General features: G+C 40.9%; 2 protein-coding genes across 4 annotated transcripts in view; both read left to right on the top strand.

Annotated features, from left to right (window-relative positions):
- The window catches only part of pdlim5b (PDZ and LIM domain 5b), a 34323-nt gene extending 10300 nt beyond the window's left edge, over nt 1-24023 (top strand). Inside the window, exons 3-15 of one of the 3 annotated variants that reach the window (XM_069513956.1) lie at nt 4527-4678; nt 11782-11815; nt 14754-14776; nt 15570-15590; nt 15714-15740; nt 16212-16366; nt 17552-17579; nt 19911-20074; nt 21759-21939; nt 22046-22226; nt 22350-22470; nt 22558-22673; nt 22757-24023. In XM_069513956.1, the coding sequence (XP_069370057.1) occupies nt 4527-4678; nt 11782-11815; nt 14754-14776; nt 15570-15590; nt 15714-15740; nt 16212-16366; nt 17552-17579; nt 19911-20074; nt 21759-21939; nt 22046-22226; nt 22350-22470; nt 22558-22673; nt 22757-22846 (1293 nt within the window). In that variant the 3' untranslated portion in view covers nt 22847-24023. Of the gene's footprint in view, nt 1-4526; nt 4679-11781; nt 11816-12092; nt 12569-14753; nt 14777-15569; nt 15591-15713; nt 15741-16211; nt 16367-17551; nt 17580-19910; nt 20075-21758; nt 21940-22045; nt 22227-22349; nt 22471-22557; nt 22674-22756 lie in introns of all 3 variants that reach the window. The other 2 variants (XM_069513955.1, XM_069513957.1) reach the window with 2 other exon arrangements.
- Nucleotides 24024-24849: 826 nt separating this feature from the next.
- The window catches only part of bmpr1bb (bone morphogenetic protein receptor, type IBb), a 45610-nt gene continuing 43361 nt past the window's right edge, over nt 24850-27098 (top strand). Inside the window, exon 1 of the mRNA XM_020082080.2 lies at nt 24850-25002. The gene's annotated coding sequence lies outside the window, so the exon portion shown is untranslated. The remainder of the gene's footprint in view (nt 25003-27098) is intronic.

Genomic DNA, 27098 nt, shown 5'->3' with positions numbered 1-27098 from the left:
AAGGGTACTTTGCCATTTTGTCCCCTCCCCAACTGCTGTCTCCTCCATTTACATGCACTTTTCTCACTGTTGAAACAGTTTGAGCCAAGTGTAGCAGGTGTGTAACCATACAGCGCTTAGTGGAGGGTTACTTATTTTAATTAGATAGTCAGAGTGAGTCAATCCGCTGCAGCCTGGAGGACTTAACGTTAGAACCAAGCCTTCTCCATATAAGGTCCTCTAACTTACGTCTTCCCTACAAAGACATGACATGCATCTCGCAGGCCTTCAGCCCCACCACAAGACGCTTCCTGTAACATGACTTCTGAAATGTAAAAATGACCGCACCCCATTTCCTTACTCCATAATTTCACATGAAGACAGGAAATTACAAACTTACCAGGAGGGAACATGATTAGTGTCCTAATAATAACGTATGTGTGATCTTAAATATATTACCTTACCCCAAACGTATCTGTTTTTTAAAGCATGTACTCTACTGTAGATGTTTTGCCCATACTGGGTGTTGTGTGAAATGTAAAATGGTTGGCATTGACACTGTGCTGCAAATCAGTGGTTTGAATGGTATTTGGAGTTTTGGCAGCAGCTTTACTCCACTGAGCAGAGACTTCATTTGCAGCGGCACCATATCAACTTTTTAAGCTGTTTTCTCTTTAAACATTATCTCTGACTCCTGTTCTCATCAGGAACTAATCTAACAGAATGTATTATTCTCCCTCATTCATTTATTGTCCTATTAAGAATACGTTTATTTGTGAGTAAACGTCTGCATTAGAACAGTATTGAGAATGAACTGGAATATTGTTTTATTTGGTTTAATGATTTTATTGATTGTATCTGTATATAAGATTGATTGAAGACATGTGCACTTCGTAGTGCAACCCGTATTAAATATACAAAACATTCAGAAAAAAAAACAAAAAAGAGAAATCTCAAATGAAGTATTCACCTACAGAACTATTGCATATCAGGTTGACTCAATAAAGATCTTTTTTTCTCTTTTCCCTGGTTTTCTCCTGTTAAATGTACTCATCTTTTTGCAGTCAGACAAAGATGGAGCTCTTCCATAAAAAAACATTTGCTGTAGAGATAAATCAAGGAGCTTTTTAGTGAGGAATAATCCCAACCTCCAGTGTAGGACACTAAGTATTGTGCAATATGTTACATTCAAGGTATATTTTAGAGGCACTTACATGTGCAGCGTGGAACCACCAGTGACTGCACAGCAGTAAAACCAGCCGTGTGTAGAGGACCACAGCAGTGTAGCAGCCGCACCATTGTGTGGCTGGAATCCCATTCATGTAAACGCAGTTGGAAAGACATAGAAAAATGTCTTTCTCATCTGCCAAATAAACACAAAGACTCCAGCACCTTTTTTACTCTTCTTACTAAGTTGTAACCCCCCCCTTCCTTTTTTTATTTAACCTAGAAAAGTTTGAAATAGTAACTTGGTCTTTGATCGAGTGCACAAATTACATAATTCCAAGCGGTTGGCAGTATTTGTTAAAAGCACATTGCAGAGACATCCTGTGTGGAGTAGCACAGCCGAGCTTCCTGTTCATTACTTATCTGCATTCTGCCATGAGTGCGTCAGACCTTGATTTATATTTATAGACGATGGATTCCAGGGATTCTTACTGTAACATCTATTTGTTTTGTATCCTTGTGAGTGAGACAGCCTGTGAGTGAAGGACATCAGGGTTTATAAAGTGCTCTCTGTCTGCTGCAGACTAAAGTGTCAAACATTAAAACACATCTTTCTGGGAATGTTACAAGAGTCTGTTTCTCTCTTCACCTCTAGAAATAGTACATGTTTGAGGAATTGCCATAGAGCTATGTAGAGTCCTGTCTCACATCCCTACAAGGAGAGAGCTTGTCCTTTTCACTCTCTCTCTTTCTCTCTAACACACATTAACACACGCTAACACACACACACACACAGACGTCCAGAGAGAGGGAGACATCGAGGGATGGAGAGACATGTCCCAGGGACATGCTCATTTAACTATCCCTCCTCTACTTCCCCCCTGCTGTTGACCTCTGGAGCTGTAGTGTAGACAGTATCATAGACAAATCAGTATCTGCATTTATGTTTGCCAATAAGTGTAGATAATGGATGGATGAAAACCGCATTCTCTTTTTTCTTATTTCACATTATCTATTTGAAATGTGCCTACCTCAAACAAACTCCTAGATCTGACCATTTTTGCGTATCTGCTCCAAAATGTGATTGGCTCTTCCTTGGGTCATGCCCCACCCCTGTTCAAAATTTCACGGAAATCACTTCAGTGGTTTTTGCATAATCCTGCCAACTAACTAACTAACTAACTAACAGATGAAAACATAACCTCTGTGGTGGAGGTAGATATCAGGCCTTGATTACATTTCTTTGTCATACAGGGTTGACAATTTTTTTATTCAAACATATATATTGGCAGACTCTTAAGTTCTTACTTGCAAATACAAGTATTATCATCTGTCTCCAAAAACACTCATCGGCTGAGCTCTGTAGAGTATGACGGAGCCAGTGGATACCAGTGATCTGTGCAGACGGCTCACTCTCTTTATTGGCCTCCACACTGAACACTAATGAGTTATTTTACTGACAGTGAATGAGTCAGGTCAGACGCAATAAATGCTGACAGGTGCGAGCCTGCTTCAGACGTCCAGTGAGTCAGTTGAAGCTTTGTACTTGCACATACAGCGAGCGCCCCTGCTCTTTGTGAGTCACACTGAGCATGCCGCTGCACTATAGGTCTCCTCAATGCTGGTATGCATACATCAGTCGCAGCTACACATTCTACAATCCCCCTTCTGATCCTCTTGATAAGGAAGCGAGGAAAGCACAGCTCGAGAGAAAGAAATGTGTGGGTCACTGCCGCCACAGCTTTGTCACTTCCTCATTCTTTCTTATCCTCCCTCCCTCTCCTTTCCCTAGTTTGTCAGTATGAGGGTTGGCACAATGGTACATTGTTTATGTCTCAGCTTTAAAACCAGGAAAAGGTTCTTTGCAGTTACCGAACCTGAGCACATTCTTTATGAGCGGGTAATGGCAATATCTTGTTCTACGTTTATCTGTGTAATCAGGGCAGGTTTATAAAAATAACAAAGATGATTGGAAAGTGATGAGGGTTTTAATTTCATTTTGATGTTTAGACAGCAGAGGTGAAGGTGTTATTAGGCATTTACTGTGTGTCCCAATATTATGTTCCACACTCGGAGTCAACAGACAAAGTCACTTTCCTTTCAGAGTAAGAGAACACAGAGGACATGCAAACACAAGTGAGCAGTGAGTGACTGATAAGGTGTGCAGAGCCGAGAGTCATGCCATCGTCATGGTTTTATTACGATGCTTCCTGTGTATTAAAGTCATGTCTCAGCATGAAAGCAACAGAAGAGCTGACTAACCTTCACCCTGCTCTACACTGCCTGACAGACGGTTGAAGAGCTTTAAGCTTTTAAGCCTGATTCAACATTACCAAGTATTAAATTATTGTCTCCCTGAGAACAATTTGAAAAAATTTTTTACCCACTTTTTGTTGCTTTTTAGAATACACAACCCCTATATTTGTTTAAATAGGTTTGATTCATTCACAATATATATAAAATGTACAACAAAAATATTTGTTTCTGTGATAAAACCCAGTGGCTGGGTCAGACCACACAACCTGTTCACTGGCACCTTTCAGCGCCACGATAACAGACAAAGCACACAGCAACGAAAGGAAAGCCTGGGAAAAAAAGCTTCGAGTTTTCAAAAACCCTTTAATAGCCCCATGCAGCAGAAGTTATGGATGTGGCTCATGAAAAGCTCAGGGGAGAACTGGAGATTTAAATTTCCCAAATGCAGTTGTGCTAACCTGAGACAAAAACGACTGCAGCTGAAGCTGTCGTCATTGGCAGTCGTCCTCCTTCGAAGGATACACCAGCTGTTATGTTTGTAAAGTAGAAATGTTCATTTGTAACTTTATTAGAATATTTCAAAGTACAGTATTTATCATTTTTTAATAATTACTTACCAGCGTTAATAATATATTTGTAATTGAAATCACACACTTGTGACTATAATTCAAACATTGGAAAATCATGTGGTTTGGATTTGTGGTCAGTGGTTATTTGGTCGTGTGAGTCATCACAGTGGGAACGCTTTGGATTTTTTTATGGGTGGATGTAGAATCCTGCCCCGTGTTGTGAGGAGAATATGACGCTTATCTTATCTGGAAAAGGTTACATAAGATGGGAAACAGGATGGAGAGCAGGTTGCTTTGTGATTCAAAGCAATAATAAAGTAATAACACCAAAGTACTTACACAGAATTTTATCTTTATTCCTCTTTCTGAGAATGCGTGATGCAAAACCCTAAAGTTTCAAATGTACACACTGGGAAAAAAGTGGAACAGGTCTTAATGAACAACTCACTTCTGAAAAAAAAAAAGAATTCTTCAAAAAGATGCCGAGTTGGTGTAACTCTTCTGCAATATGTGCATTATTAAGTGTGTTTCCTTGTTTGGATGTTTAAATTGCAGCTAACTGATGGAGGCAAGGCGGTCCGAGCCAAGATGACCGTCGGAGACATCATTCTGTCCATCAATGGCATTTCCACTGACAGTATGAACCACCTCGAGGCCCAGAACAAGATCAAGGCCTGCTCAGGCAATCTCAACCTCACTCTACAGAGGTAACACACAAGTGCACCTTCTGCAATATAATCTATGAACTTTATAATTCAGCAATGAAATGCATACTTTGTCGATTTGCCTGCACCACTTGTGTGTATCCCAGCCTACGAGTGGAACTTTTGCAATGTGCTTTTGAAGCATTTTTCACATTCTGACTAACATGTTTATGCATGAAAAGGAAGCTTGATTGTTATATTTGGTTGATTCGTCCTGCCTTCAATTTGCCTTTTCATCATTTGAAACAGACGAGCTCCCGTTGTGCTAATTTGAAACAGCTCTGCCTCTGCAGGTCCTGCAGCCAGTTAGCAAACATTAGACCAGATTAAGCTTTGTGTTGGTTTATGCAGCGAATCAGTTCATCTGCATCGTAATTAGAGTTGACAAGCATGGTATTGGATTTGTAGCGGCCCTAAAAATTAATTTAAAGACAAAACTGCACTGTAGCATCAAGCTTTAGACCAAATCAACACATTTAATGTAGATTAGTTGACTTGACACAAACTATGGTCCCAGGATCGGAGATCTTGTGCTTGCCGTGCACTGAAATACCTCATTAGAAAAGTACCGGTACCGTTTTACATATTAATGCTGCACAGAAGAAATAAAGAACCACCTGAATTATTACAGTGATGCTCTTAACAATCTACACATGTTCTTCCTGGCAGTGTGGTGTACGGCACAGAGTCTGCAGAAGTCATCAGATCAGGCTTCGGCCTCTGTTTTTATCTGATCATGCTGAGTTCATCAGATGCTTCCCTGCTCCTGTCATTAGCAAGAAGAATACCTGGTATTCTGGGGCCCTTGAGTGTATTAAGGCCATAGGAGAGCTTCAAAATGAAAGCTCTTAATTCCCCTTTTTTCCCTTAATATATGATTTGTGAAAGGAGAGCAGGAATCCAGCAGAGACTATATTTGTTGTTATACTGTGCCTGTTCTGAAGAAAGATCCAAACAGACTTGGAGGAAATCGCCTCTTTTGCGGAGGTCAACTGCAATCTGCATAACGGTGATTGGAAATCAAGACTTTAGATCCAGAGGGAGCAGTAATCCTGTGAGCACAGGATCCCCTTGCTGTTTATTTCCTCATAATATAAGAATATATATTAATATATATTTTATTCTCAAAATATTACAAAAATATCTTCAAAATCTCTGGTATTTCTTTCTTCAATATGGCTCTAATACTGAGCACAAGCTAACAAATGGCTCAAATTCACAGGCAATACTGACAGCCCTGAAGTTGTTGCGTGGAACGTCCGTTTTATTTCATCTTAAAGACGAGGAATCCAAAAAACAAAGAATAATCCCTTCACATGAATCTGAGCACTTTACCAAATGCAGACCATCTATTGCAGCCAAGTGTGAAGAAGAGTAGCTCTACTGTCACAAACAAGAGGCGAAGCACGCACGCTTTCCGAGTTGTAAAACATGTTGACAGAAAAACCCGAGGCCTGGTTTGCATGTCCTGTCATTCTGTCGCCACATCAAAGCAGGAGAGAGCCTCTGTGCTTTTAATCGTGGGAATATCGTCCTAAAATAGCCCAGTGTCCAACAGCTGTATGTAATCTACTGAGAGTAATGGATGCACCATAAAACATCAAACAATCTGCTCTCATCGTACATGTAAACTAAAACTAAAATCACCCGCTGAACAACTAGAATGATAAATGGTTGTAGTTTGCTTCACGTCTACTGTTATTCTTCAAAGGTGGCTGCTGTTAAAATGCATGCTTTTATCCAGCGACACAGAAAATAAGTCGTTATACCGGATTTAAAACGTTAGATAATGACCTAAACAGTGGTGGGATGTTAGAAAGTATATTTACCTTGTGCTAAAGAAAATTTTTTGTGTATCTGTACTTTACTCAAGCAGATTTGTTTTCGGTACTTCTCACTTTTACTCCACTACATATGTTAGCGTATTCTACTCCACTGCATTTATGAAAAATACTGTTTTTTATACCTTAAAAGTCATCAATAACGGCAGGTAACATTAGACCCCGCCTCCTGCAGCAGCAGCATCACTGGTGAGGAAGAATCGCATGAAATGGATTCAGACATTAATTAATGTGTCAATGTGTTCTGCAACATTCTTGAGTAATACAACAGAGTCTGTGTTATTCTTGTATTATACATGATATACAGCGAGCGCAGTTAATGATGTGTTGACCACAGGGAATAGGCTAAACTCTGCAAGTACTTTTACCATTATCCTGTAAGTGTATTCAAAGCAATTACTTACTTTCTTTTTCTCAAAGAGAAATGTTGACGTGGTACTTTCACTTGGGTACATGTTTTGTGTATTTATTTGTACTCTAAGTGAAGTAAAATGTTTGAGTACTTCCTCCACCACTGGGAGTCTGTCTATTGTTTATTCAAACTGGAATCACACAGTAACGCGCCATGTAAACACTGAAGTCCATCTACAGTTCAGTTGCACAACTGGGAATACAATGGAAATGGTTATAAAGTTAGTCACTTGCTGTCACACGTAATTTCTTCAAGTTAAGAAATATGAGACAAACATCCAACGAAAACCATTTAGGTATTACACCATGCATCTTTTCTGTGCATCGTCCAGCCAAAACACGACTATTGATGCCAATATGTTTAGGTTATGTCCCTGTTGCTAGGAGAGGAGGACCATGTTTTCATCAGAGAGGTAATGAACTCCCTCATCGGCCGTCGTTCCATTAAACAGTAAATCAAAACAAATCGGACTAGATGAGTCCAAATGAGTAAAGAGTTGTTATGTGTTTTTGTCACAGGGAGAAACCAAGTTTTTCTTTCCAAGACTGCGGTTTTAAGACGAGATGTCAAAACAGAGTCTGTTTGCTTGTTGAGGGAAATATAACTGCCAGAGTAAAAATATTTACTATTCATGATTGTGTAGTTGTTTGTGCCGGGGATCCAGACTTTTATTTTGACAAGGCTTAACTATCAATTCTTGGGTTTGAATTGTCAGCAGTTATCAGCGGGTTTTATGGGTTTGTACTTTCTGTGCTGCCATCATGTGTAGTTGAGCAACTAACAGTCACCAGGGAGCTGTGGGAAGTAGCCAGAGGAAAGTATGATAATTGATGTTTATTTATTGTCATTGAAATATGCAGCACAGCCCAATGAAACACCGCTCCCTAGAGGCTGTGGCTGGCAGCACCTGGTTCCAAAACCTCAAAGATAATACAGATCAACACAGCCAGCATTTCCTCAGTATTTCCTCTGTTTTCCACTTGTGTATATGTTTTTGTTGTGTATTTCTTTGTGTGTGTGTGTGAGCGCCTGGAACACGTGCAGTTTTAGGAGGAACAGGAAAGCAAGAAGTTACACACCTGTACATCCATATATTACCCATAGAGTATACCCATCGGCCAGAGGCATTATGTTTTCAGGTTGTCCGTCCGTCCATCTGTCCTTCCGTCCAATTCTTGTGAACACAATATCTCAAGAGCGCCTTGAGGGAATTTCTTCAACTTTGGTACAAATGTTCACTTGGACTCGATGCTGAACTGATTAGAATTTGTTGCTCAACGGTCAAAAGTCACTGTGACCTCAGAAACCAATCTTTTGCCATATGAATGAAACATCTCAGGAATATTTTTAGAAAGAAGAGATTTGTGGGCGCACAGGCCACTTACTGGAGCTAAATACAAATCAGCTGGGTAGCTGTGGGTTAAATCTGCATCAGATAAATCATACATGGCCAACCCATCAAATCTTATGCTATGATTATAACAGGGTGAAGTAGAGGACGGGCCCATGTAGTGCCGAGCCCCCTTGCTGACTCTTGGCTGCCTTAGCCAGTTGTGGTGTGGTGGTCGGAAGAGACATAAGAAGGGATGGGGGACTATAACATACAAAAATAAATAAATAAGAAATATAATTGCAGTTTTTTCTTTCTATCTTAGATTAACTGTCTAGAAATCTGACCTCAAGAAGAACTCCCTCATTCCACTACTTACTTTATTCTTTAAGCTTGTCTTGATAAAATGTCCATATCTTGGTGCTATTAAATGAAAATCTGCATATCTTTTGCCTGGTCCTGCAGGGGACATTTTATTTTATAATTTACTTGAGCAGAGTGAAGGCACTCACGTGGGGAGCAGTGCTGTACAGAGAAGAGTGTGGTATGAACGTACACTTTCACTTCAATGTAATGACTGGTGATATGGGAAAGTGCGCGGGGTTCTCACTTGACACAGACACACCACACATGCAGACATGAGGATTAAAATGATAGTGAAGTATTTGCGCAGCTGACGGCAGCAACTGTCCTGTTACGCCTTTCTCAGCTTTAACTCACGTTAGCGCTCACATTTCTGTCGCTCTGACTCTTTCCACTAAAATGTGTGAGAAATCCCTCCTCCGAGATCCTCGTTCGTGGTTAATGTGAGTGAGCCGTGTGAAGAGAAGGATTATGGACAGATCAGAGAGGCCAGACTCAAGCTGTGAGTTTTGCCACTGAACGGAAAAGCCTGGCTGCACAGAAAAACAGAAACACAGAGGAAAAAAAAGATTACTTTCCGCACCCGCTCATACCACCTCCCTCTGCTGGAGTTTTTGTTTTGCTTTCCTATGCTTTTTTTCCCTCTTTGTTTTCTTTCTTCTTCATGGTTTTTCTTCAGGTTTTCATGCATGTGGTCGAGCTGAGAAAAAAACAGTGCTCGCCAGGTTTCACGCAGAGTTTTAACATTCATCACACAAGTTAAATATAGGACGGCAGATGTTTTGGAGTATCATGACTTGAGTCTGACATCAATAGGTTGTATGAATAATTATATTCTATACTGTGCCCTTTACTCCCTCATATATCATGTCATATTATATCTGTACCCAGTTATGATTCCCGGTCTGCTTTGAGATCAGAGTAAACAAAACTGAACCATGAATAGAGGAAAAGTCAGACACTTGGAGTTTTCATCTGGTGAAACTGAAAGGCTGCACTTATTTAAACAATGTGCCCTCGCTGTTAATGTAAGGTGGTTAGATGTGTGTGTGTGTGTGTGTTTGTGTTTGTGGTGAGAAAGCTATGTCTATTAGCTGCTTCATCACTCAGTCAAATGTCAGATTGTTTCTCTTGGCTCTCAAAGAGACACAGGGCAGGATGGAAATGCTTCAGTCTGCTTTGCCCTCACACTTATTACTCTGGTTAACCTCCTCATTCTCTTGTTCTGGAACTTTGTGTGTTTGTGTGTGTGTGTGTGTGTTTGTAAGTTTCTTTTCCAATTAAACTAAACTGTTTTTATAGCTTATATATATTTAAGAGCTTGTATTTTGGTATAAAGTCTAAATTTAGCCAAAAGTGATCCTTGTAGATATCGACAGCGGTGATCTAATGAAACAAGGCATCCTGATTAGATTAGGAAGAACCGACTGAGGCACGTTTGAGGCTGAGCAAAGCCATGATCCAGGAGCCATATTTCTCTGTTCAGACTGTGGTGGTATGACCCATGAAAATCAGTCTGGTACATTACATTACATTCATTTCAAATTGTTTTCATTTGAGTATTTAAACCTGAACTGCAGGAAAAGTTTTGCAGCATTAGAAATTGAAATGAGTTCCCACACCACCCAGAAGACGACGGGCATGTGAGCCACAGTCTGACACACACGTGTGCCCACGCACTCACACCGTGTTTGTCTCTTTGTAACAGCAGAGCAAAGTCCATCCAGCCAGGCAGGCAGCCGGACAGCAGAGAGGCCGAGCAGAGCAGATGTTTGTGGGACCACCTCAGCCGGTGTTTTTTCAGTTCGCTCTGGGAAAAGACAGATAGTGAATCCACCCAGCTGTCCCACTCTGATACACACGGCTTCATTGTAGGCTGGGTCCTGCCTGCCTGATCTTTAGACCTTTTTCCTGTTGTCCTTGGCACAACATGGATTTTCTCCATAAGCAAATCCACTAATAATGTACAGAGGAAAACAAGCATACTAGCATACAAACAGCTAAGTGGAAATTGTACATTCGAGTCTGGGCACAGATGACATCAACATCTGGCTGGAGGGTGGGGCTCTGTCGTAACCCAGTGCCAGACGCGGCTGTTGCGTCTGAGCTCAGTCAGAGAGGAAATGCGTGAGAGTTTGTTGACTGTTTTCCTAATATGGCAGAAGAAAGGAAGCGGACATACCGTAGCTCATGGTGCGAGACCAGCCTTGCTGACTCACTGTCTGTTTCTGTGTTTTGTTTTTTTATGAGGAATAAGGGACGTGGTGTGTCTGCATGTCAGGACCAAATATAGGACACGTTGTAAAAAGGCATCTGTCTGCATTTGAGTTTCAATGCTACACTAACAGAGACATTTTGAGACATTTAAGTCGTCCAACAGGGACTACACAAAAGTATTAAAACATAACACATGCTGAAGGAATAGATTTTTTAAGGGTGGAGGTTCAATAGAAAAAAGACAAAATGAGAACATCTATAGTGAAAACAGAGATGATAGTTTATTGTATATTTGCTGGTCTCTGTCAGAAACAAGTGAAGACAAACAGACCACCCTCTTCTCCCATAGGTGATAAAATTGTGGGAGCTCCTTCCAAAGCAAATGTAAATCAGATGGACACCACACTTCAACACCAGCCTGCATGGAGACACACCCTGAAGTACACTGGGTTCACACATAATGGTGGTTCTGCATGTTAAAGCACCTTTGCTCTAAATTACAGATAATTATCATCCTCCATTCTCCTGAGCACATATGCCCTACTTTCCATTCTGCCATTTGGTTCCTTTCATTTCATTATGCGATAAAGGTTCATTTCCAGAGATTAAAACTTGCTGTAATTACACATTTTCGTTTTGTAATCAAAGTTATGATATTATCATTCACTTTTTGGAGATGCTGTGAATAAAAAGTCTCAAAGTTCAGGAATAATATTTCCTTCAATTGTAAATCTTTTTTGCACTTATTAAAATATTAAAATATTTCACTTCACATCTTTTTGACCCTATTTCCGTCCATATACTAACACAAGTCTGCAGTTTGATCCTAGGAGCTATTCACTCATGTGCTTTGCAGGAACTTTACTTTACTTTACAGATGAATATGTGCCATTAACATGTTTTTTTGGACAATGTTTTTATAATCGTCTTTCTGTCTTCACAGAGCCTCCAGTGTCCCTAAAGATGGAGCACCTAAGGTACCGTCAAACATTTACTTAAAACTTTATATTTATTCAAATGTATATGAATTCTGTTTGTCATATGAATAAAATACCATATTAATTTGCCCCTCTGAGATTATGTCAGTGCACAAATTTGTTGAAACACATTGCATAGCCCCTCTAGTATGGAACCTGCATGACTATCATTCATACAGCCGTGTGTTGCAGTGCTCTTGGGAATGTGTGTTTACATGCATGAGTTCACTGTGGATTTGCCGTGTGTGCATGTTGTGTGTCTTCACCTTCTATCCAGGACGAGCCTCAGGAAATCATTAAGCCTGTGCCGATCACTCACCCTGCCCCGAGCTCCCCATACATCAAGCCCTTGAGTCAGCCTAACCCTGCATACAACAAGACGGCCCGGCCATTCGGGGGCGGCACCTCTTCCCCGGCTGCCTCCAAAGTAGCCTCCATTCCGTCCGAATCGTCTGCTTTCACTCCTGCTGCTCCCTCCCAGCCACCGCAGCCTCCATTTCCGCTCAAGTCCAGCCACCTTGCTCCAAACTCAGCTCCGGCGGTTAACTCCACCTTCACGTCCCCAACCGCCTCTTCCTCCTCATCTAACTCCTCATCCCCTGCCAGAGTGACAGCCTCCAATCCCAATGTGCCGCAGTCCTCCGTCTATAACACACCTATCAGCCTCTACTCTAACGCCAATGCCTGTGAGGTGGCTATGGGCCAGAGACGAGGTCTTTTGGAGAGCCAGGGTCTGTCAGAGCACTTCAACGGGTAGGTACCGTCCATCAGATGCAGTAATGATGCGTTTTTTCCTATATTTTCTCCTGCTCTTTATATGGAAAGTAAACTGGTCTGAAATAAACAATAAATTCAGACCCCTTAACCTTTTACACACTTTTTTGTTTATTTTTATTAACATTTCTGCCCATCAACTATATTCAAAAACCCACCATGGTAAAGGAAAGAGCATTTTCCAGATTTATTAAACATTAAAAACAGAAATTTCTGATTTAGAAACACATTCAGACCCTTGTGAGTTGAATTCAGTACTTTGTTGAAGCCCGTTTTGCTGCAGTTTCATCCTCGACTCTTCTTGGTTAAGTGTCAGTAAGCTTTGTGCAGATGGGTTTGGCGATTTTATCCCATTCCTCCTGGCAAATCCTCCTGGATGGGAAACGTCTCTGAGCTGCCATCAGGTCTGTCCGCAGATGTTTTATTGGTTTTTTAGTCAGAGCTTTGGCCGAGACACTCAAGGACATTCAGAGACTTGTCCCGATGCAGCTCCAGCATTTACGTGGCTGTATGCTTCAGGTCATCGTTGTGCTGACAGGTCAACATTTGTTGGGGTCTCAGATTACGTGCACCCGGGAGCCCAATTTCTTTAAGGGCCTCTGAATTCATCTTTCCCTTAATTCCAGTCTGTACGTCCCTGCCGCTAGGAAGCAACACTGCAGCCTCCATGCCACACTGAAGGGAGGAGATGAGCGCTGCCCGGCAAAGACATTTTTTTGTGACTAAATAATTTGCAAAAACGTTTAACTTTTCATTGTGGGTTGTTGAGTTTAGATTTACAGACAGAATTGGCAGTTTTATCATTTTTATATTGGATCTAAAACACAATAAAGTGCAGAAAGTGAAGGGGTGTGAGTACTTTCTGATGCCTCTGCAATATATGTACAGGATTCTCTCTATTTATGTTGGTGAAATAATATAGCCACAGTTTGTGCTTTAGTGAGCAGGTCCAGAAGGAATTATGATCCAAGGAGGCCACAGATTAGTTGACAGTTTTGCTATCTGATGGAATGTACATATATTACAGAAAATGAAATACTCCATTCTGCTTTTCTTATGTTACTTCATGCCCTGTTTTACCTCAAAATATGACTCTCATTTCAAAAGCTCTCAACGAAACAGTCCGTCACCTTAAGTCTTCGCACAGCTGCATGTGGGAGAAAATCCAAAGCACGCCGCACATCTTGTTTAAATTTTCCACAGGGCAACTGGAAAAGGACCAGAGTCTAGACAACATGCGAACTGATGCTACTGTCTATCATTAACTGACAGTGGGGTGGTTCGCAGCTCGCCGTCTGCCCACCAGGCACTCGTTTCTGATTAGAATCCTCTCAGCTCTGAGCTGCTGAGTCCGGCAGCACTGGGCTCTGTCAGCAGGGTTTTCTGGCTCACTGGCTGGGTCACAGAAGACTGGATATAGGTTTAACTTCTTTTCCCACTTTTGCTTTTTTTTATTCTCTCTCACCTGAGAAAATAGGTCAGATACGTGTTTTCATTGGCTTCAAGTGAGCGGAACGTGTTTCTTCACACTTCAATACATCTGTGACACCCACCCTACAAAGTGAACAGTAGTTCATTCATGAATTATTCTATTTTATTCTCTGTTTTGACAGAAAATCAACCCAACCTTAACCCCCCAAAAGTGAGGAACAGAACAAAAACAGTTTACTGTAATACTGTTTAAAGAATATCAGCCCTTTAATTTGTGGGTGGCTGTGGCTCAGGAGGTAGGAGTGGGTCGTCCACTAACCTGCAGGTTGGCGGTTCGAACCCAGTCTCCCTATTTCTGCATGTGCCGACAGTGTGTGATTGATGTGTGATAGAGATGCACCATGGCCAAACTGTACTGTAAAACCTTGAGTGGTCATAAAAGACTAGACTGTATGAATACTTTTATGTCATCTTTCAGTCACATGAAACCTCACAGTGTCATTTTTAAGGTAGAGTGTGTTTGTCCCTGCATGTGTGTGTGTTTGTTTCCTGACCTGCGTGCTTTCTTTGTGCACTTTCTGTGTTTTTTATTTTCCTCTGCCTGCTCATTCTCTCAGAAGGCCCTTTCATGTGTTGGCACTGTGCTCTTTTCCTCTTTTTTTCTCTCCATCTGGCCTTTTCACGCTCTTTCTCCGCTTCATCTCTTTTCCGTTGAACTCTCCTCTGCCAACAGGAGGAAGAAGACACAGACGTCAAGTTAGTGCTGCGACTGATAATATACTGGCTCTGCAACTGTGTGGAATGTGATTGCAGCCTTCAGCGTTGCTCTGCTTTATGATTACCAAAAAGGCATCCTCGCTCCCCTCTGACCTATAACCTCCTCACGAGCCTCACACGCATGCTCATCATCCGCTCACAGCACGTGCTTATTTCAGGGTCCAAACACGGGGGTGGGGGCCAGCTCATGCTGTCCATTCATTTTTCTCAGCGGCATCGAGCTTGTGTGTTAGCTAATGTATTTACACCCGGAGCAGTCAGGCCTGTCAGCGCCCTCAGCTGAAGTCACCCAGCTCTGTGCGCCTCTATCTGCTGCCAGCGTCAGTGTGTTTACTCAAGGCATTTTAAATCACTGCCAAGTATATTCGGCTTCGGCTAAAAATAGACTGGACTTGTGCTGTGGTCCATCATCTCTCACCTCACACATGCACACAGGTCAACACACACTGAAAAATAATCTGCAATACTTGTGCTTTTGACGTGTAATTAACCCAGCAGCACTTGAACTAAACTGTGCACATAAACACTCCACATAAATATTATTGAATTCTAGAGATCCCTCAACTGACATTTGGAAGAGAGGGGCACTTTTCCTTCTTTTAAAGCACACTCCCTCCACCTTGTGGTGTGATATGGTCACTGTCAGGCTATTGGTTGTGCATTTCCCCACTATCGTTAATCTAATATCTCTTCACCTTCTTACTATCGCTAATAAACATCCACTCGTTTTACCACCTTGCTGACTTTCTCTCTGTGGTTTCCTCTCCAATAGTGAGCCTCAGAAAAGTCTCAAGTAAGTATAGGTCAGAACAGTCTCCCACATCAACAAGTGCGTAGTAGATTATACTTATACTAATGTGACTTTACATTTCTTTCTGCCTTTGCACATTTCTGCGCTCTGCCTTCTCACCTGCAGAACTCCACCTCCACCTGCACCAAGGAGGTAATTGTGAGACAAAAACAGATGTCAGGTCGTGGTGTCAGACGTGTATCTACAAGCTACATATATATGTGTGCAGTAGTATATGTGAATTTAAGGTGTTTGTGTGTATTAACAGGAACATTGTTATCCTGTGGTATGGATGTTCTGTTTATATTATTAACCCCAAGTAGTTTATATAAAATAATGTAACTAGAATGGCACTCTGGTAGAGTCTGGTTGGCCCCCTTTGAAACCACATTTTAATTCACTAGATCCAAATTTTTTATTTGGATCTGCACCAAAAATATATCCCCTGGATTGGCCCCCTGATATTTTGTGTAATCCTGCTCACAAATAAACAAACTAACTAAAGCAGATATAAACATAACCTTTTTGGCAGAGTTGGTCATTGTTGTTGATTTGCATACTTTGAAACTCAAGTGCTTTCTGTGTCTGTAATATGAACATTTCTTGGTTGATGTAATCGTGCAGGAAACCTGTTGTAGAGGCAGAGATTCCCGTGTCTCCAGTGAGCGACGCCAGCAAGAAGCGTCTGATTGAGGACACAGAGGACTGGCACCCAAGAACGGGCACCTCCCAGTCCCGCTCCTTCCGTATCCTGGCCCAACTCACCGGCACTGAAAATGGTGTGTACCAACTTCAGGCCCTACATATATATATATATAAATAATACAAATATATATTTTCAAGAGTTGAAACAACCTGAGTATCATTAAGCTCATATTGGTACATCTCTCAGTTCATCATAGATCTGTTAAATCACTTTTGGTTAAGAGCACTTAACATATTTATTCAATATCTTATATTAATCTGTAATTTTCATTTTCATAACTGACTTTTACTACTTCCCTGTGTTATAATCATAATGTTTTATAATGAAAATGTTCTGCAGATCATAGTGATTTCATACTTTCTTTAAATAATAGAATAAATCTTTCATCACCATTTGATTTTATGGATTTTTCACGGTGACCTCGATGGATACACGAGCAGGCTGTGGCTTCGGGCCGCCCTCCATTGTGTGTATATGTGTGTGTGTGTGTGGGTCCGTGCAGCTGATGCAAAGTGACATTTACAGAAACTTTCTTATTAGAATGATGTAATATGAGAGATTTGAACGTCTCGTTGCCAGACCCTTTCTGAATATGTATAGTGCTTTTGATGCACAGTATATTCAATGTGTCTGGTGTTTCTGCAGCTGTGAATATTTAGAGATACGACCACACAAGGTCCCGTCAGAGTTTACTTTGCATTGAGTTATTTTGATGACAAGATGAATGTAGAGTAAGACTAAGTTCAGACCTGGTATTAACATCCGTCCTGAGAGATGTGATCACAATAGGTTAGTTCTAAGTTTAGGTCTGAACGCACCCAAATGTGCTCTCAATCTGTCCTGAGATCTGATCGCTCGGTCCACATTCGCAGGTGGTCTGCGACACAGGTGGCCTCATTCTTTTCACTGTGTGAACACTAATGCATCCTGGGCTGAAATGGGTAAAACTCTTTCTTCACAGTACAAATACACAAACCTCATTAATTCATTTAGCCTCTCTCTACTTCTTTCTCACGCTGACTGGGTAAAAACAACACAATTTGGACAATTTGGCAAACAGAAATGCAGAGCATGATTATTTACATATAGAGCGGGGAAGTGAAGTCACAATTGCAGATCCACTCAGGACGGACGTTACAACCAGGTCTGAACGGAGAAAAATCTGCAAACAAGATTGTCTGCTTGCATTCCCATTGACTATTTTTTGCAAATTTTGCATTTATGTTAATTGCTGTTTCTTTTTGCTTTGTTGTTGCAGAAAAAGTTCCAGAGAACAATGGAAAAAAGTAAGTGGTTTGAGGTTCTTAACATTAAATTCATTGTGTGCTTGTGAAGGTTTGTTCCCTCTCTGTCTGTCTGTGAGTACTTTTCTCTATGTAATGCATCTGTTTTAGCTATGCCGTTGTTGCAATTAAAATAATTTTTGGGTTATAGGGGTTTCAAATTCAGATTTGGCCTCCAAAGTCCTCGTGTAAGCACGTCTATTAGTCTGCAATCCAGATTTAACCCTGATTTCCTCATCTTACGATCCCACACATCACACTTCATTTAAGGGTAAATTTGAAGTGACCACACTGAGGAAGATGGTCTGACCATTGACTCATCAGACGCTGTAATGACTTCTGCTCCTTTCAGACATAACTCGATTTTCTCTGCAGTAAACACAGCCTGTCCTCCATTCAAGATCTCCAACCAATCAGTGTGTCACTTTCTGGAAACTGTGGGTAATTAAGTGGGATTGTGGGTAATAGCTGCACTGCCAGAAGGAGATTCCTGTTTTCTTTCTGTTACTGAGATTTCATGCGGGGAGCTGTCCTTAAAGAGAGAGAGAGAGTAGATATTATATATCCCCCCTGGTTCTTAATTCAACAAACATCTGCAAGTCTCTTTTCTTTATTTATTTCCAACTATGTGTTTTCTACAACTTTCTATTTTCTTTTATTCCAGTGCTTCCTTGTCTTTTTACTTTTGTTCTTCTTTCTTACCTTTTTTTCTTCTAATCTCCTCGAATGGGAAATCAGAGTAAACAAGTTGGACCCAGAAGTTGTAGGCCGCCAGTACAACAAGCTGAGAGATTGGCATCATGACATCTCAGCACGAGCACTTAATATGCAATAGAAAAAAAGTGTGCTTTGTTTTGTTAAGTGTTTTATTTATTTCACTTTGACCATTATTAAATTTGCATTTTGCACCAACAGTCTACACTAGTCATTAAAGTTTGAGCAAAACCAGAAAAAAAGTGAACAGCCAGCAAACAAAGTATATATTATCTTATAGTTCTAGCTTATGGTATTTCATAATGTACATTAAAGCATTCATGTGTGTAACATTACATCATATTGGAATGTGCACATGTTTTTTTCTTCGATAATGTTTATTTCTGAGCCTCCACTTTCCTCTTTCTTCTGTCTGTCATCTTATGCTTTATTTTCAGTGCATGTCTGTATCTGTTTTCTATCCTAAGTGAAGTAGCTTCATTTATCAACCTTTGATGATTTTTCTTCAATAAACTAAATTTCCTTGCTGCTGATGTCTACCTCTTTCATTCATTCTTTTCTTCTTGCCCAGCTTTTACAACATGATATTTATATTTATATCTTTATTTAGTTGTGACGGTTATATTTATATTAATTTCATTATTTAGTTGTGACAGTTATGTTGTGAAATATAAGTTCAGTCAGCCTGTTGTTGACTGGAAAGATGTGACAGAGAAGAATTATCAGACGATCCTGTGAAGATTCACATCATGTTTTGTCATGCTGCCACAGCCTCTAGGGGGCGCTGTGTGGAGCAACTCTTTAAAAAAGAGATGAATAAAAACAGAGGTTGCACCAAAGCAGAATTTGGGGAATTGAGTGTTTTTGTTCTCTCCAAAGTTCCTGATTGTTGCCTGATTGGTTTAAGTAAATATTAAAGAGAAAGTTCACCCAAAAATGAAAATTCACTAATTATCTGCTCACCACTGTGCTGATGGAGGAGTGGGTGAAGTGGTGGAGTCCAGAAAACACATTTGGAGTTTAAGGAGTTTAGGTTTAGTTTTTAAGGAAACAATCGGCAGCTTAATTCATAATTTAAACGATATAATAATGAAATGACAATACACCAGGTTTCAGCCTCCATGTTGTCCGGACACTTCGCTGCCCACAGGAGGTCGTCAACTTGAAGTGAAAGCACTTAAGTTTTATAAGAAGTGGTGAGCAACACTAGTACTTCTCATTCTCCCCTTAAAATATACTGGGCCTCTTAAACTTTTATACGGCCATGGGAGAAGACGGCAGCGCTGCCTCAAAGTGTCCCAGCCTCTGCTGTTTCAGGAGAATAAAAGAAAAATAAAGCGCTTACTGCGATGAGACAGTTATCTCCTGCTGCTAAATGATCAAAAGAAGGGTGGGCTTATGCAGGTATAGTTGAAAGTCCCTCTGGACAGTGGGCAGCGTTGCAGAGCCTGACTGCAAAGTGTCTCCGTAGTTGTCTTGATTGTTTGCATGTGTCACCGAGAGTTCAAACCACTGACTGTAAATGAGCAGGTCACTGAGGAGCAGTTTCTGGAGGCTCAGTTTGAGTGTTTGTGTGTGTGTTGCTGTGATTTTTACAAAGTGTGTATGTCTGTTTCTTAGCGAGGCCTTTGACAAAGCCACTCCTGCTGTGCACACGTCCCCGGCAGCAAAAACTTTTTCCAAATCTGCAGCAGCTCCCAGGAACGGCAACGTTGTCCCTGCGTCCACATTCAAGAGCCCTGCAGCCATGAACAAGCCCTCGCACCAGTCTGGAGCTTCACCAGGTAGATTGTGTGTGTGTGTAGCTGCTGCTTCTAGCCTGTAGGAGGCAGCCTCTGTCTTCTAAAGCCCTGCTGCTCAGCTCTAACATTAATTTCAGGTTTAATACCTGAAACTCAGCCATTCAAGATTATGAGCTCTATAAAAACCAAGGTATTCTGTTAATGAGTTCAAATGATTAGCTTTTCACCAGATTGGCTTCGCTAAATAGATTGTGAAATTGAGTATTATTCTTTCATTTTGTGAGGGCTCCTGCTGCAATCCCTGCCACGAGACCCAGAGGTGGTCGAGATAAATATTTGCTGAAAGACATCAGGCCGGGGGGTCGTTATTAGCAGCTACTAGGAAACAGCTATTCACTTATACACGAACAGATACACTTTGTTCCCTAAACAGGTTTCCCTAGAGGCCCTTTTAAAGAGCCACTGTTTAAAAAGTGGAACAGGAGAAGCCACAGCTGGTTCTCAGTTGGCCTTGTTGTTCATTAGATTAACACACACTTAAGTTCAGGTAAACAAGCGTGTGTGGAGCGGTACCTGGTATGTGCTACGTGACCTTTACATAAAGATACATGAAGGGATTGTTTTGGTAAATTAGGTGCAGACACCCTCTAAAGCAGAAGCTTAGCATCATGTTGAGGCTGTACATGATATTTTAAAGATGATACAATCACAGTAGATTTCTATACGTTTGTGTAGTGATCACAGTGACCTGTTACATATATTCAAATTCTCTGCATCAATATTGTGTCCAATTTAGTATTGTTAAGTTTATTTTATCTGTTGCAGCGTCTGTAAAGGTATTTATATCAAGCTCTTTTTTAATACTAAACCAAAATATAAATATTATTTTACCCAATAATCATAAACCACTAAAATATATCAGAGAATCTTTTTTTTCTCTCCATCTGGAGGCCACATCTCTCTCAGTCAGTCAGCCGTCCCCACCCCCTCTCGCTCCCCTGCCAATGCCCCTCTCTGTTTATTCCTTCCGTTTGCTCGCTGTTACAAGGACATTTTGGGAACACTTGTCCTTTGACCTCCCAAGTCTTTAATAATGGGGCTTTCTTTCAATAGTGTCTCTGTCACCCAATCCCCCATAGTCCCTCTGTGGGGAGCCAGCGCTGACCTCCGTCCTGGAGGTTTCTTTGCGCTGCGAGAGAGAGAAGGAAATGCTGTGCATCCTCTCCACATGTTTTGAGATGAGTGTCTCTGTCAAAGGGAATGTGTTGTTCCCCCCTCAGTGGGAAAAATCAGCCCCTGTTTCTGTGCAGGGGTGGGGGGGCTCTGTCCATGTGTCATGCTTCAGGAATGAAGGTCAGAGATCATCAAATTATTCCCATTCACACAAGCACACATCAAACATAGACACACAATATGTTCCATACAGGAGTTAGTGGAGAAAGTGGTGAAGCAGAGGAAGAAAACTATACCACCATATTTAAATACATATTATTTGCACACTATACACTCCTCTGATCTACAGCGAGAGACTGAATGGTTGACGCCTTAACTACACCTTCCTTAATAACAGCTAAGCTACACCTACAAAGTATCTTAAATGTCAAACAGTGAAGCTAACTAAACAAAACCTTTATTTAAGCACTTTGTTAGTGGTTTGCTTGATTGTTTACTCACCGAGTTTCAGGAAAGATCCTTTGGTTAATGTTGTTTTTCATTGCTGGTTTAGGTTTTCCAAAGGGTGGAGCCGCTCCTTCATTTGGCAAAGTGACTGGTTCTGCTCCCAAGGGACCCGAACGCCCCACCCCGCAGCCACATCCAGAGGACCTCAACTCTGTGGTGCAACGGGCCGAGCACATCCCGGCCGGTACACGCACCCCGATGTGCAGCAAGTGCAACACTGTCATCAGGTAAGGATGACACTATGGAATTTCTCATCTATACTGAATATTCTTTAGGGGTCCCTCGAACTGTTTTGGGCTATTTTTTAATTTGAATAATTTTCATTTTTACCAGGGGGCCATTCCTTGTGGCCATGGGCATGTCGTGGCACCCGGAGGAATTCAACTGTGCTCACTGCCATTCCTCCCTGGCAAACCGAGGATTTGTGGAGGAGAAGGACCATGTGTACTGCGAATACTGCTATGAGCAATTCTTCGCCCCCGCCTGCTCCCGCTGCAGCCAGAAGATTTTGGGGGTTAGTCATGAAACTGAAAAAATGCTTACTGTCTCCAAATGATATATATATATATATATATATATATATATATATACAATAAAAAAATATCATATTATTGTTTTTGTTATATTCTCTCTGCAGGAGGTCATGAATGCCCTGAAACAGACCTGGCATGTGTCCTGTTTCGTCTGCACTGCCTGCCAGCAGCCGATCAGGGGCAACACGTTTCACATGGAGGATGGACGGCCGTACTGCGAAAGAGGTACAGCAGGAAAGCCTGTGTAAGATTCTGTGAAAGACAAACTGTGCGCAGCATGACTAACGTGTTGTCATTGCAATATTTACTCAGACTACTATAACCTGTTTGGGACCAACTGCCACGGCTGCGATTTTCCCATCGAGGCAGGGGATAAGTTCCTGGAAGCTCTAGGATTCACCTGGCACGACACCTGCTTTGTGTGCACGGTAGGCAGAGGACTTGACTTCAAGATACATTTCGAGAATATTTTCTGTTGCACTGCTCTTTATATCTTTTGCTGTTTCCACAGGTGTGCTCTGCCAATCTGGAAGGTCAGGCGTTCTTTTCCAAAAAGGGCAAGCCCCTGTGCAAGAAACACGCTCACACTGTCAACCTCTGACCTGCCTCTGCGAATGTCAGCGGGACAGGGCAATGGCGTCAGTTTACAGCAATTTATATTCCAGCCAGATGTAAAATATTTTCAGAATTAAAACTGATGAATCCGTTTTTATCCTGTTAGAACATCATTGGATCAGAGTTCCCACTGTAAGCTTTATTTTTGCTCTGGTATTGTTTTAATTTTTCTTTATTTCATTTTAGTTTATCGGATGATATTGCAGGTGTATATTTGAAAACACTGTTTGCCCCAAACACCAGCTCTATATCAAGTAGATTCTTATCTCATTTGTTTGAGCTGGACCTTTTATTGGTGTGGGTGGTGTTTTTTTAAGCTCTTGATGTCTTATACTTTTCATAATAACACAGAATAGAATACATGTATTTTACTGCAATGACCTGCTGAGGCCCTCAGGGGTCACATATTTGAAAAGCATTTGACGTGTCTTTCCACGTGTTCGTAACGAGAGTGAAAGATTTAGAAATTAGGATTATTTAAGGGAAAAAGATATTTATTATCAATGTGTTGTGGCAACAAAAAGACAAAAAGAAGCCATCAGAATAAGAATGGTAAATTCTATTGGGCTATAATTATTTTTTTTAAACTTTTTTAAATTAATATGTATTTAATAATTCCCAGTAAATAAAAACACAAATTATAATTGTACATAACAGTGTATAAATTAAACACTGTAAATAATAAGTAAATCACATAAACTGTGATAAGTTAAAGTTCAGCAGGAGTATTTTGTAATGATAAGACCAATCAAGTTGTTGATTCTAATTCAGGATCAACAAGCAAATGAAAATGTACTTCCTCACATTAAAATTCAATACATTTAAATTTAGTATTGATCAATTCTGAGCTAATGTCTTAATGAGTGTTGTTTGTTTTTTACTGAGAGGACATGAACCCTCCACTTTGGCTGCGTGCGCACCACACTCTACTCATCAGGACCTTGTCATGTTGTATTTGCTCTCACTGATAATGTTTCCGTGATAGAATTAGGTCAATTAACACAAACTATTTTAATATATACATGTACTTCCAGAAGCTGCTGTCAGCTTTCCTTTTGTCTTGCACAGTTTCTGTGTAGAAAATAACAACCTGTTTGTTTGTATAATGGATATTTTTTCTTTTGACAAATTTATCTGCATAAATAAAGCACTTCTCTTCTGAATCTCGATTTAATTAAAAGTGTTCAACAATGGACATCACCATCAAAGCTCTTGACTATGTATCACCAGAGGAACTCTTCTCACTTGTGTTTATCAATGCATATAAAGACGTGACGCAGCAAGGCTTCTATGTTCATTATAAATCTGCAGCTGTGAGACTCATTTTTCAGAGGCGTTTTACAGGCAGGCAGACAAGCACGAGCATGAGATGCTTCACACACTTCACCAGCAGGAAGACGGAAACGTCTCCATAGGGACATGAGAGAAAACAAACACACAAACACACACACACCTACGCATACAGAAACTTTGTGCATTCTGCTGTGGTTATATATACACTCGCATAATAGTAGGAGTATGAGTGTTGATGATTCATACATAGTTCCAAATGGTAAATTGCAAATGTAAAACTAAATAAGTACATATATATTTAGTTTTTCTATATGAGCCCATTATTTAAGTATTTCTATTTAAGCTTTTCCATTTCACATTTTGAGTTTATTTTCTTATTTTTTCATTTCTTATTTCAGCTCTATGCATTTCAGCATTCACTTTGAGCATTTCCTTTTTCAACTTTTCTATTTGGCTTTATTACATTTTTTTTAGAATTTAAATTTGCTTTTTCAATTTCCTTTTTCTTTTTAACTAATTATGGCCTCATCATAGTAATAAATATTATATAAGAACAACAATCTTATAGATTTTAATTATCTATTTGGACTTGAATTGAATTGAATTGAATTATGACCACAGACTTCCTCCACATTGATGTGCACTTCTCCAAGACGTCGCAGGTGGGAGCTGTGCGCAGGTCGACACGAGGTTTAACCAGCCGAGGAAAAAAAAATAAAACACAGAAACATGATCCCCGTGGTTCAGTTGGAAAAGTCACAGGACAGAGAGGGACGCATGGACACTACAGAGCTGGGTGATGAGCTGCAGTGAACTGGGATCATGTGGTTGTGAAGCGAGGAGGAGACGGTGAGTTTACTGTAACTTCACGAAGAGAGTCCGTGTGTGTTGTGATTATCAGTCAGTTGTTGTCGGTGCTGCCGATCGTCAGGATTCAGACTCTGAGGAGCTGGTTGTTCAGGTACTGCAGGAGTCTGTGATGATGATGATGATGATGATGATGGTGAAGATGATGATTGTGGTTATGATGATGGTGATGATGATGACGGTGATGGTGATGATGATGATGGTAGTGATTATGATGGTGATGATGATGGTAGTGATGGTGATGATGATGGTGGTGATGATGATGATCATGGTGGCGATGATGATCATGGTAGTGATGGTGATGATGATTATGATGGTAGTGATAATGATGATGAAGATGATGGTAGTGATGATGATGATGGTGATAATGATGATGATGGTGGTGATGATGATGATGGTGATGATGATGATAGTGATGATGATGATGATGGTGATTATGATGATGATGGTGATGATGATGATGATGGTGATGATGATGATGGTGGTGATGATGATGATGATGGTGGTGATAATGATGATGATGATGATGGTGGTGATAATGATAGTGATGATGATGATGATGATGATGGTGATTATGATGATGATGGTGATGATGATGATGGTAGTGATGATGATGATGATGGTGGTGATAATGATGATGATGATGATGGTGGTGATGATGATGATCAGTGTCTGGTGCCATGCTCGCCTCTTTGATCTACAGTTGTAGATCAGACGTCTACTAACTGATGTTTTAATTTAAAGACATCGTTGAAAGTTTCTGCAATTAAAATACTGAAGGTCTGTGCAGGTTATTTCAACATGTGCTGCTGATTCAGTGATTGATTATTTATTATTATCACCTGAGTGAATTATTAGTATTTTTGAGGATAAAACTTTTTGATAAGGTTGATTAAACAGTCACATCCCAAAGTCCCCTTATTTGCATGTTATTTGGATCTTACAAATAAATGACATAATCTTCATCAGATAAATTGAATCCACTTTTCATTGAGTTTTTTCATTTCTTCTTCTGCTTATTCTACTGGGTAAACTCCAGGGGCAGCTCCAGGAGCAGGGCTGGGGGGGCATCAGCCCCTGCTGAAACCTGATTGCCACCTGAAGTTCCCGTGTCCTAGTCACTTACTAATAATACTAACAATAAGAGTTGGGTCACAAATTCACAAATTGTTAAGAAAGAAACAGTAATCACGACTCATGTGCACCTTGAATTGTACATCTGTGTTAATTTGGCCCCTTCATGGCCACTGGTCAATTCCATCCACTGAAGAAGTTGTCATATGTGTAAAAGTTACTAAATGGACCTTGTAGTGTTTATTATGTTCCAAAGGTCATGATTGAACTTTAAACCTCAGATGCACTTATGGTTATAAGTGCAGAGTGAGTTAAATATAAACAGCGCAGGAGAAAAATGTAATGGGGTGTATCATTTTCTGCCCTTTAAATGTGTGTGTTAATGTCTGGCAGTGACACCATCGCCTGTCAGTGGGTAGTGGCGTTGAGTCAATGGTAACATTTGACTGTTGACTGCCCAACACAGAACCTCTCTGTGCTCTGCACCTGATCAGCGAGCACGAACCTGTGAACCGGAGCTGACGTCTGTGACATCACTGACGTCCTGATGTGTTGCATCAGCATCCCAGCGGCTGCTCGACGTGCACCACACCTCATGTAGGTCTGTGGTGTTATCTTTGAACGAGCCAACCCTCTATAACTCTGTGCAGGACAGAGAGGCTCATTGAGGCAGAGCTGAGTGAGCATTTTAGTCATATTAAACACACAGTGAGTGATCAAACCACCGCCCAGTCCTTGCCCTGGCTGTGCTCCTGGCAGGAGGAGGAACGTCTGTCGCTCGGCTCACCCGATGAAGAGGACATAGCACCGTGGTGCTTTGTGGTCTACCGCAGACTCAAGCTTCAAGTGTTTCCGCTTGTTGGGCTCTCTGGCACTGATGGCATTTATGTAAAGTCTACCAGCGATTGCCCAGTATGATGGCAGGACTGGAGTTCTCACAGAGATCTGGTTGTAGCATAATGTCAAGCCCAACCAATTTATGGATCAGCCAATAAAATAAAATA

This window comes from Paralichthys olivaceus, chromosome 18 (assembly GCF_024713975.1).
Source record: "Paralichthys olivaceus isolate ysfri-2021 chromosome 18, ASM2471397v2, whole genome shotgun sequence".
NCBI classification, from domain to species: domain Eukaryota; kingdom Metazoa; phylum Chordata; class Actinopteri; order Pleuronectiformes; family Paralichthyidae; genus Paralichthys; species Paralichthys olivaceus.
The sequence above is the reverse complement of the archived record's forward strand: the minus strand, read 5'-3'. Positions and strand labels throughout refer to the sequence as shown.